The 12,766-nt window shown below is 32.2% G+C and overlaps 1 protein-coding gene across 3 annotated transcripts in view; it reads left to right on the top strand.

Annotated features, from left to right (window-relative positions):
- LOC127738537 (uncharacterized) overlaps positions 1-12,766 on the top strand; it is a 136,463-nt gene that overhangs the window by 9,154 nt on the left and 114,543 nt on the right. For 2 of the 3 annotated variants that reach the window (XR_008000103.1, XM_052249820.1), the window contains exons 5-8: positions 620-719; positions 1,323-1,423; positions 6,461-6,627; positions 10,940-11,080. Coding sequence is in view for 1 of the 3 variants with exons in the window: in XM_052249820.1 (XP_052105780.1) it covers positions 620-719; positions 1,323-1,423; positions 6,461-6,627; positions 10,940-11,080 (509 nt within the window). In the remaining 2 variants the exon portion in view is untranslated. Of the gene's footprint in view, positions 1-619; positions 720-1,322; positions 1,424-6,460; positions 6,636-10,939; positions 11,081-12,766 lie in introns of all 3 variants that reach the window. The other variant, XR_008000104.1, reaches the window with a different exon arrangement.

The following is a 12,766-nucleotide window of genomic DNA, read 5'->3' as shown; positions in this document are numbered from 1 at the left end:
AAAATTATTTTTCATTTTTGCCAGAAAAATCTGAAACCTTGGAAGTTAATGCTCTATAAATTATCTGTAAATTTTAATACTATTTAATTCTTAGTGGGTTGCAAATTTGAAATTGTCTTGACTGCAATATGATCTGTGTGTGTTAAAGCTTGAGAGTATCACCAATTGTCTTTATTCTTTATTATAGATTTATCAGTTTTCTTTCTGGACTACATTTTAGAGCATTCAGTGTGGGTACTTGTCTTGGCACCTAACCTTAGACATCTAACAAAGGCATAAGAACAAACTGAAAATATTGTTTACTGGAACATTCTTTTTGATTGATCAATATAAGCTATTTGAAAACAATGAATAACAAGCAAATTTTATTAAAAGTTTACATGATTACTTGAAAAAAGTCATCACATTTTCTTCCTTGTGCAATCATCACCCACTTCCTCACACCTGGAACTAATGAAATTTGAAACAGAGAAAGTTATCTTTGGTTTTTATCTTAATGAACATTTGTACAAACAGATTATTATTATATATGTTTATATCAAACAGAAAAAATAACAGAGCAATTACTGTGGAAATTATGATTGGAGTTATCTCCCATTGACAGTTATATATTTTATAGGAAAGAAACAGGAGAAGATTCTTACTTAGTACCCATTGGTGGATCTAATGTTGTTGGATTATATGGTTATATAACAGCATTCCAAGAAATGATTTCTCAGGTATTAAAATATCTAATATATGTTCAGTATTTCTGTCAAAGAATTCGTTTAGGCATTTACATATGATAATAGACAATTTTATATTTAATACAGTTTCATGCAATCTTGAACATATACCAATAATTATATTTTTGATTAAGTCAGGTTCTTTATAGTTTTTGTCAGTTTTTGAACAGATGGTTGAAAATAAAAATATATGTCAGTGGTAGGAATACTACTGATATAAAATAAGAAGATGTGGTATGATTGCCAATGAGACGACTCTCCTCCAGAGAGCGAATGACATTGATGTTATCAACTATAGGTCACTGTACAGCCTTCGTCAATGAGGGTCAATTATCAACTGAAGACCAATGGAGGAAAAAGTAAAAACCTACATATCTTCTTTAATGGCCTAGTCCAGGTTAATTCCTCTACTAAATGGTATGGTTTCACAATTTTATTTTTTTAACTCATAGGCCATGTAAAATTATTTATCTGCGTTTTAATACTCCCATTTTTAGAAAACATTATGCAGGGTTTGTATTTGATTTATATTTTGTGGAAATAAACTGCCAAATGAATAGGAATACGGTCTTATTGGTACCATTGATAATAATTTAGGGAGTTTTAGAAGAGTTTGATGATATTGTGTTTGCCTGTGGAAGTGGTGGAACAGCCGCTGGACTTTCTATAGCTAACTATCTAAACCAATCAAAACTCAGGTACTGGTATAGTTAACTACCTCAACTACCTTAACCAATCAAATTTTAACATATTGAGGATACATGTTATACATATTAATGTCAACGTACATTTGTTCCTCAACAAATATTCTATACCCTTTATTCCGTTATATTTGTTCCAGTGGAAATAATATTACAGAATATTTCTTCCCCTTGGAACTTATGTAATGAAGGAACTTCTATTTCGTGACAGAGGATAGGTTCTGCCTGTTGCATCAGAAAAAAGTTGACTTGAAATATCTTTGCTGTTGTTGTATTTTTGTAGAGAAATATGCAACTTTTAGAATCTTCTGTAAAAAGGTCAGTTCATCTGAGAAAACTCCTGATGTGATATTAAACATCCTTTTCGTGTATTATTTAAACAAATCACATTTCGAGCTTAGCTGTGCTATCATGTCCTTGAAACTCATAGTTTAATAACAGTTACAACAAACATTTATAGTTTTCAAAGAGAAAGCAACATACTACATTAAAATCAATATTATTTATATACCTAAAGCATGGTCTCTCTGATAATATTCATAGGGTAAAAGAAAGTCAGAATTGCATAGAATGTTGAGGAATATCAAATTTTTCAAGTGGAAAAGTGGTCTTTGAAATAAATGTAATGCTCTGATAAATCTCAAAATAGTTGTGAACTAAACATTAACTCAGGTTTATATTTAGAGGTTTAAATTTACAGAAAATCATCCCTTTTGCTGCTTTTATATATAGATTCTTCTTCTGTTGCAAGTGGATTCAGATATTTCTCCACCCAAGATAGTTTAGCATTTCCAACATGACAGCATTAGTGAGCATGACAAATAAATGGATGGAATTATTTTTATTTACCTGGTTGTATATAAAGTCTGTCAGTAGAAGAAATATATATACATACAAAAAGTTAAAAGTGAAATATACAATGTAAACATATATATTAAAGTATCAAAATCAAGTTTTTGTCGAGCCTGCGACTTCTGTCGCAGAAAGCTCAACATAGGGATAGTGATCCGGCGCCGGCATTAACTTACTACTTAAAAGCTTTACATTTGAGAAGGTGGAAGACCTGGATGCTTCATACTTTGTATATAGATGCCTTATGTTATGAAGTTTCTGTCTGTCATATGCCCATTGTCCTTGACCTCATTTTCATGGTTAGTATGTGTGTACAATTGGTCAATGTTAAGTTTTTTAGCTCACCAGGGCCCAAAGGGCCCCATGTGAGCTTATGCCATCACTTGGCGTCCGTCGTCTTTCGTCGTCTCTGTCGTCGTCTGTCGTCGTAAACTATTTCAAAAATCTTCTCCTCTGAAACTTCGGGGCCAAATACCTTCAAACTTTAACTAAATGTTCCTTAGGGTATCTAGTTTATAAATTGTATCCGAAGTTTTGATCCATCGACAAACATGGCCGCCATGGCTAAAATAGAACATAGGGGTCAAATACAGTTTTTGGCTTATATCTCAAAAACTAAAGCTTTTAGAGCAAATCTGACATGGGTTAAATTGTTCAATTGGTCAAGATCTATCAGCTCTGAAATTTTCAGACGAATCGAACAACCCATTGTCGGGTTGCTGCCACAGAATTGGTAGTTTAAACAAATTTTGCAGTTTTTATACGACTGCGGTCGTATATTGGTATGACGTTGGCGTCGGCGTCCAGCGTCGTCCAAAGACACATTGGTTTTCGCACTCTAACTTTAGTTTAAGTGAATGGATCTCTATGAAATTTTACTATAAGGTTCAATACCACAAAAGGAAGGTTGGGATTGATTTTGGGGGTTATGGTACCAACAGTTAAGGAATTAGGGGCCAAAAAGGGGCCAAAAATAAGCATTTTTGTAACTTCCAGACATAACTTGTGTGTTAGTGTATGGATCTCTCTGACATTGTACCACAAGGTTCCATATCACAAAGGGAATGCTGGGATTGATTTTGGGGGTAATTGCCTCAAAATATTAGGAATTAGGGGCAAAAAAAGGGGCAAAAACAAGCATTTTTCTAGTTTCATGACAATAACTTGTGTGAAAGTGTATGGATCTTTCTGAAATTGTACTACAAGGTTCCATATCACAAAGGGAAAGCTGGAATTGAGTTTGGGGGTAATTGCCCGAAACGTTTAGGAATAAGGGGCCAAAAATAAGCATTTTTCTAGTTTCCAGACAATAACTTGTGTTCAAGTGTATGGATCTCTCTGAAATTGTACCACAAGGTTCCATATCACACAGGGAATGCTGGGATTGATTTTGGGGGTAATTGCCTCAAAATTTAGGAATTAGGGGCCAAAAAAGGGGCAAAAAACAAGCATTTTTCTAGTTTCATGACAATAACTTGTGTGTAAGTGTTTGGATCTTTCTGAAATTGTACTACAAGGTTCCATATCACAAAGGGAAAGCTGGAATTGAGCTTGGGGGTAATTGCCCGAAACGTTTAGGAATTGGGGGCCAAAAAGGGGCCAAAAAACACATTTTTCTAGATTCCAGACAATAACTTGTGTTCAAGTGTATGGATCTCTCTGAAATTGTACTGCAAGGTATCATACCACAAAGGGAAGGCTGGGAATGAGTTTGGGGGTGATGAATCATAAGGGGGTTGACAAAATTTTGGGTTTTTTTTTTTTTTTTTTTTTCCTTTTTTTTCTTTTTTTCCTTTTTTTTTCTTTTAAAATTTTCCATTTTAAGTTGGTTATTTCTGATTTATATTTAAAAGCAAATAATAATGATATGGTAGGAGATACATACCAAACAGGATATGTAAATTATTATATAATAAGTATCGTTCAATAGCAAGAAATTTTCAATTGCACAGTATTGCACAATAGCAAGAAATCTTCAATTGCACAGTATTGCGCAATAGCAAGAAATCTTCAATTGCACAGTATTGCGCAATAGCAAGAAATATCCAATAGCACAATATTGCGCAATAGCAAGAAATTGTCAATTATGCAGTATTGCGCAATAGCAAGAAATATTCAATTGCACAGTATTGTGCAAAAGAAGATTCTTCGTATAAATTGCTTATTTCTTGACCAATTTCAATGGGGTTTTATTCTTGAATTCTTGGGGTTCTTTAATATGCTGAATCTAACCGTGTATTAAGTTTTTGGATTTTGGGCCCCGTTTTTAAATTGGTCCACATTGAGGTCCAAAGGGTCCAAAATTAAACTTTGTTTGATTTCGTCAAAAATTGAATTATTGGGGTTCTTTGATATGCAGAATCTAACAGTGTATTTAGATTCTTAATTTTTGGTTCCGTTTTCAAATTGGTCTACATTAAGGTCCAAAGGGTCCAAAATAAAACTAAGTTTGATTTTAACAAAAATTGAATTCTTAGGGTTCTTTGATATGCTGAATCTAAACATGTATTTAGATTTTTGATTATGGGCCCAGTTTTCAAGTTGGTCCAAATCGGGGTCCAAAAATTAAACTTTGTTTGATTTCAACAAAAATTGAATATATGGGGTTCTTTGATATGCTGAATCTAACCATATATTTAGATTTTTGATTTTTGGGCCCCGTTATCAACTTTGTCAACATTGAGGTCAAAAGGGCCCAAAATTAAACTTTGTTTGATTTCATCAAAAATTGAATTCTTGGGGTTCTTTGATATGCTGAATCTAACCATGTATTTAGATTTTGGATATTGGACCATAATAGGTGAATGTCCAATTTAAAATTTTAAAGTTCTTAGACCACATTCATTCTGTGTCAGAAACCTATGCTGTGTCAAATATTTAATCACAATCCAAATTCAGAGCTGTATCAAGCTTGAATGATGTGTCCATACTTGCCCCAACTGTTCAGGGTTCGACCTCTGCGGTCGTATCAAGCTGCGCCCTGCGGAGCATTTTATTTGTTATTATTTTGCATATTATTATAGATATATATAAACTGTAAGCAGCAATAATGTTCAGCAAAGTAAGATCTACAAAAAAGTTAATATGACCATAATTGTCAATTGACCCCTTAAGGAGTTATTGCCCTTTAAAGACAATTTTACACAATTTGTTCATCAAGTTTGCTAACATTTAAAAATCTTCTCCTCTGAAACTGCTGGGCCAATTACCTTCAAACTTTAACTAAATGTTCCTTAGGGTATCTTGTTTATAAATTGTATCCGAAGTTTGTATCCATTGACAAACATGGCCGCCATGGCTAAAAATAGAACATAAGGGTCAAATGCAGTTTTTGGCTTATATCTCAAAAACTAAATCTTTTAGAGCAAATGTGACAAGGGGCAAAATTGTTTATTTGGTCAAGATCTATCGGCCCTGAAATTATCAGACAAATCGAACAACCCATTGTTGGGTTGCTGCCACTAAATTGGTAGTTTTAACAAAATTTTGCAGTTTTTTGTTATTATTTTGAATATTATTATAGATATAAATAAACTGTAATCAGCAATAATGTTCAGCAAAGTAAGATCTACAAAAAAGTTAATATGACCAAAATTGTCAATTGACCCCTAAAGGAGTTATTGCCCTTTAAAGACAATTTTACACAATTTGTTCATCAAGTTTGCTAACATTTAAAAATCTTCTCCTCTGAAATACAGGTGAGTGATTCAGGCTCTTGAGAGCCTCTTGTATGGTTAAGTTTGTTTCTTAGATACTATATGCAATAGGTAACCTATATTTAATGCATAGATTGATTGTAAGGTGTACGTGTCTGCCTGGCATGGTTCTTCTGACCTTGACCTAATTTTCATAGTTCATTGGTCAATGTTAAGTTTTCCTGGTTAAGTTTGATTCTTAGAAACTATAAGCAATAGGTCAACTATATTTGGTGCATGGAATGATTGTAAGGTGTACATGCATTTCCTGTTTGGTTTATCTGACCTTGACCTCATTTTCTTGGATCATGTTAAGTTTATGTGATACTTGTAGTAAAGCTTTATATTTAGGACTATCAACATAAAAATAAATGGTCAGTAAAGCAGGCGAGACATTTCAGCGTGTTTACTCTTGTTATCGATTATTTATACATGTATATATATATATACATATATCTTTAGTTAACAAAACTTATTTTAAATACAGAATCCATGCAATAACTGTTAGTGATAACAAGCAATCATTTATTGATCACATCAATGACGCATTAAAAGAAGTGGGACTTGGTGATTTGGTGTGTGCTGATGACATAATAGATATTGTTGATGGTTACAAAGGACGTGGGTATGGCTTATCTACTCCTGAAGAACAAGGTTTGTGTGTAAGTTAGTTTGATAGGATCTACTTGTAATAGATCAATGATATTTTGTATGAAGTCGCATTACTATCAGTACATATCAGTTTGATGACTATTTTGAGGCCCTGGCCCCTAGGACATGGTCTAGTGACTTTGAATTAATAAGCAATTTTCAATGTTAAGTTTTCTGCTTGAGTTAGTTTGATAGGATCTACTTGTGATAGATCAATGATATTTTGTATCAAGTTGCATTACTATCAGTACATCTCAGTTTGTCAACCATTTCTAGGCCCTGCCCCCTAGGCCATGGTCCAGTGACTTTGAATTAATTAGCAATTTTCAATGTTAAGTTTTCTGCTTAAGTCAGTTTTATAAGAACTACTTGTGACAGATCAATGATATTTTGTGTAAAGTTGCATTACTATCAGTACATATCAGTTTGACAACTATTTCAAGGCCCTGCCCCCTAGAGGATGGTCCAGTGACTTTCAATCAATTAACAATTTTCAATGTTAAGTTTTCTGATTTAGTTAGTTTGATAGGAACTACTTACAATAGACAATATTTTATATAAAGTTACATTGCTATCTGTACATCTCAGTTTGTCAACCATAGAGGATGGTCCAGTGACTTTCAATCAATTAACAATTTTCAATGTTAAGTTTTCTGATTTAGTTAGTTTGATAGGAACTACTTACAATAGACAATATTTTGTATAAAGTTACATTGCTATCTGTACATCTCAGTTTGTCAACCATTTCGAGGCCCTACCCACTAGTTGGTCCAGCGACTTTGAATTCATTAGCAATGTTGCAGTCCATCAGATTGTCTTTTTCTGAATTTTATGCCAACAGGCGAGACATATCTCTGTGTCAACAGTTTATTAAAATATTTGATGGGTGGTAGTTATTTTAGACAGATAGCCTAACAATTATATGAAATAATAGATAAATAATTTTATGCATGGTTGGGTTTAAAAAAAGTGCCTTCCTAGTTCCGACCCCCCCCCCCCCCCCTCCCCAAAAAAAACAACAACATTTATTTCTGGAATAGCTCTTGATAAGCTAGATATAAATTTAAGAAGATTAGAATATTCACTTATTCTATTACTTTGAAACATAGATTGTAATTTGTAATATAAACATTTGATGTACTGATTTTACTGTACAAAATACTATGGATATGTGTTCCTTCACCAGGTATGCTCAACTTCTCTTAGAATTTTTTAAGATGAGCATGAACCAATATACTTTGTGTTTGCTGAATTTTCCTATTTGTCATCAGGGATGGCTATAGATCACCATTTTTTAGAAGTAGAGAGAAAGGTTCCTGTTTAAAAATCTTGTTCTAAAGATAACTCCATCCTTTCATTCATATCAAAAAGTGATGGGTAGTATATATTGTATAAGGAAGAAAATCAACAACCCCAAAACTTAACTCTGAAGCTTTCTCTATTTTCGAAACATTCAGAAAGTAGAGAGAAAATGTCCTGCTTAAAAGAAATTTAAAACTCTTGTTCTGAAGATAACTCAATCCTTTCATTCATATTAAAAAGTGATGGATAGATTACAGTGCATAAGGAAGAAAATCAACAACCCTAGAACTTAACTCTGAAGCTATCCTTGATTTTGGATCATTTAGAAAGTTTAGAGAAACGAGAGAGAAACATATCTTGTTTCACAGAAGTTTAAAACTCTTGTTCTAAGATATTTCCTTCCTTATGTTCATATTTAAGGAGATTGAAATTTACTGATAAAACACTTATTTACACTTATTTACAGTGCATACTGAAGGAAATCTAGTCCTGACATTTTTATCAGAAGCTATCTCTATTTTTGACACATTTCAATAGTTTAAAACTCTTATTCTAAGATAAATCCCTACTTTTGTTTATATCAAAAAGTAGATTGAAATTTGCAGATAAAGAGTACAAAACACTTCTTTATATTGCATAAGGAAGAAAATCAACTGTCCTGAAATTTTGGGCTGAAGCTAACTCTGTTTGAACACATTTCTAATGTGTGGAAACATATTTGTGTCTTCATATTCATACATCCCAAATGTTTATTCTCTCATGTCAAACTATATAGATACTATTGCAGTAAAGAGAATTCTTTTTTCCATAAGTAAAACAAGTGAAACAAAGAACCAAATTTAACCATTTCATTTCATGTTAAACATTATAGTTAGGAATTAAGAGGACAATTTTACTAATGTTTTGGGGAGGGGGAATACCCCTTTTAATCTGATTTTTTTTTAAATATCATAATTATTTTCTTTCTACGAATAAGATGTCAAAGGATATGAACCATTTGAAAAGTCTATTTATTGCTTTGAATAAATGGTGAATAGCTTAGTTTTTTAACGTGAAAAGTTAAGATAAAGACTGAAAGTCAATTTAAGAGGGTTTAGATGGGATTTACAGAATAGAGAATAATGGGCCACTACCACAGAAAAATGAGCCAAAAATATAAAGAATAGAGAAAAAAAGGCCAAAACAATAAAGAAAAGAGAATAATTGAGGGTGTGGATGGGGTTTACAGAATAGAGAATAATGGGCAAAAAAAATTAAAGAATAGAGAAAATGGGCTAACAAAAATTAAGAATAGAGAATAATGGGGTGCTAAAATATAAAGAAAAGCTGCAAAAATAAAAGAATTGGGTAAAAATATACTGATTACAGAAAAGGACAATGTCCAGAATACAGTTATCAAGTAATTACAGAATAGCCATTATTTCTAAATATATTAAAGAATAATGAGCGAAAAATTAAAGAATACAGAAATGAAAGACCCCCATCCATACCCTCATAATGGAGTGCTGAAATATGATGAATAGAAAATAATGGACAAAAAATATAAAGAAAAGAGAATATTAATGGACATAAAATATAAAGAATAGAGAAAAATTACTTAAAAAATTGAAGAATACAGAAATGATCCTCCCATCCAGACCCTCATGTAATTGCAACTTGTCAATAATCTGTCATGAGAAATTATATATCTTTGTACGGTTTCTTACTCCAGTATGCAAATAGAGCTTACAAATTGCTATGACAATTTCACATTCTTTTCAATTTGTAATACAATTGCATTTATACAGTGAACGATGCACAGGGCAGTTAAAAATGTAGAAGACAAGTTTTGCCATGCCTAAAAGAGAATTCATAGAAATTTCCACTTGTATTATTATGTTTTGTCAACTTAAATTTAAGCCTGGTATATATGATGAGTTGATTAACCACATGCCTTTTATTATCATTTCTGCATCTCCCTTGTCTGTTGTCTGTTTAAGTTTGTATAAATGGTTTTGTAGTGTCGAAAAAAAATCTTGTATCTCCCCTTCCATTGAAAACCTACCTGCCTACTTGTTTTGTTTTTTGTTTTGTTTTTTGTGAGTTTGTTTTGCTTTTTTATTTCAAAATTTAAAGAATTCAACAAATGTTTTACTTTTGATATTTATGACAGAAAATGCAAGGCCCTACCTCTATTTAGATTTTAATCATTGACCTGGAAAACATACATTTATTCCCGATGGCCTCAGAATATGATTTAAAACAAACCATGAAATATGATTTTTATTGCAAATACCTGCCAAAAACAGCCTAAATTTCTGTAGTGATTTATTTTATAGTAAAATTGTCTTTTTGTCGAGCCTTCGACTTTTGTCGAAAAAGCGAGACATAGCGATCCTACATTCCGTCGTCGTAGTCGTCGGCGGCGTCCACAAATATTCACTCTGTGGTTAAAGTTTTTGAAATTTTAATAACTTCCTTAAACTATCCTGGATTTCTACCAAACTTGGACAGAAGCTTGTTTATGATCATAAGATAATATTCAAAAGTAAATTTTGTAAAAAAACATTCCATTTTTTCTGTATTTTACTTATAAATGGACTTAGTTTTTCTGCCAAGAAACATTACATTCACTCTGTGGTTAAAGTTTTTAAAATTTTAGCAACTTTCTTAAACTATCCTGGATTTGTACCAAACTTGGACAGAAGCTTGTTTATGATTAAAAGCTAGTATCTAGAAGGAAATTTTGTTAAAATTTTGTTCAATTTTTTCCGTATTTTACTTATAAATGGACTTAGTTTTTCTTCCAGTTAACATTACATACAGTCTGCAGTTTAAGTTTTTAAAACATTTATTATATTCATAAACTATCCTGGATTTGTACCAAACTTGGACAGAAGCTACTTACAATCAAAAGATGGTATAGAAAGGAATATTTTTATTAATTTTTTTCCTCATTTTTGTTGAGCCTGCGATTAACAGCAAAAGTAGGCGAGACACTGGGTTACGCGGAACCCTTACGAATTTTTTTCAGAATTTATACAGTCAGTGAGTAGAAGTACAGGTATTATATTAGATCCTTGTTATTCTGGTAAAGGAGCAAATGGGCTAGTCCAAGAACTAACATCAAATCCAGATAGGTTCCAAGGAAACAGAATTTTATTTATACATACAGGTAAATACATGTCAATAAAAGAGATGTGGGGCATACATCAATGAAACAGCAACCCAATGGATACTGATTACAACAAAAGATATCTTAACATCAACATATGGTCTTTAACAAAACACATCTATACAATATCTATATAAACTCTAAATAAGCCAGAGTTTTGTAGATTTAACAGACATGAAAAGCAATGATTAAAGATAAGCCATTATCCACTGGTGTTAAACTGATCGTATTAACTGCAGTTACCACGATTCCAACATGGCGGAGGTAGAAATCGGTAAAAACGTATTATACTTATTTCTGCGTGTTAACGTGTTGTTTTCAAGAATTACTCAGCCGCCAGGTTGATTTGTACAATTTTGGTTTGTGTGTGTGTTCTTAATATCATATAATGTCTGGTGGCATATTTGGTTTCTGTATTTATTAAATCTGCTGTAACCTGTTCTCAGTTCTTACAATATTCATCCTATTTGGGGGTTTGGTGTGTCAAGTTGTACATCCTTCCAAACAATATGTACTAAATCGAAAAGTTGTCTCCCAGTTTCACTAATTATCCATCTACTTTGCCATTTCAATTCTGTAGACATGTTAATTGCGCTTCTTACATCTGACATTGTTATGAAATTATATTGGTCGTTTAGGCCTCCTTTGCAGCATCTTTTGCCAACTGGTCTGCTATCTCATTCTTGACTATATGAACATGGTCGGGGATCCAAGATAGGGTTGTTAGTATGTCGTGTTCCAAGAGTGTCCCCATGCTTTTTCTAATGTCTGTTATTGTGTTTGAAGATTTCCAGTTTAGAGTCAAGATGCCTACAGCAGTCTGGCTATCTGATAGTATTTTGACCTCAGAGAACTGGGCTGATATGCATAAAACTACTTAAGTTAAGATTTGTTCCGAACAGACAGATTTTTCTACATGTCCTAGGATAAATTAATACTACGATTGGATATCTTAACTTAAGTGGTTTTATGCATACCAGCCAGGGATGGGCACGATTACTGACAAATGTAATTGATTAATAATCGATTACATGAAGGTATTTTGTGCAATCGATTAATAATCGATTACTCAGATTTTTGTATGTAATCGATTGCAATTACATTACTTTTCGATTACTGTCAATTACATGCTTCAAAATTAAAAAAAAAATAAAGTAAGTTAAACACTATCATGTTGATCAACGTTTGTATAGTAGATGTTTAGAACTTTTCCAAAAAAACAGCATTTAAATCATTGTTTCCAAATTATAAGTTGACAGTTGTTATCTAGATGGAATCTCTTACTGAGGATCAGAATTATTAAAAAAATCTTGAAATTTGACTTTCAACATGAATTAGAGATGACATTGCATTCCATCAATCACTTATATATATGTTTAAAGTTTTTTTCAATAATTTTGCTTTCGTACTGACTTAACTTAGCTTTTTTGTTTTTATTCATTAAAAGCAGGTATATTTTAGCATAGTTATTTACAATGTTGGAAGTTTTCTCAGAAGAAAATATAAAAAAGTAGAATTATTAATTAGTTCAGCTAATTTTAAGGATCAAAATTTATAATTATAATGACAAACAGGATTTAATCCTTTTGTTGGAAAACCACCTTAATTATAGGTTATAAAACTGCCAATGGAGTACAATTTATAACCTGGGGCAAAATAATGTAAATCTCCATCTTAATTAGACAA

This window comes from Mytilus californianus, unplaced genomic scaffold, assembly GCF_021869535.1.
Source record: "Mytilus californianus isolate M0D057914Y unplaced genomic scaffold, xbMytCali1.0.p SCAF_4, whole genome shotgun sequence".
Taxonomy (NCBI): Eukaryota; Metazoa; Mollusca; class Bivalvia; order Mytilida; family Mytilidae; genus Mytilus; species Mytilus californianus.
This window is presented reverse-complemented; position numbering and strand designations above follow the sequence as displayed.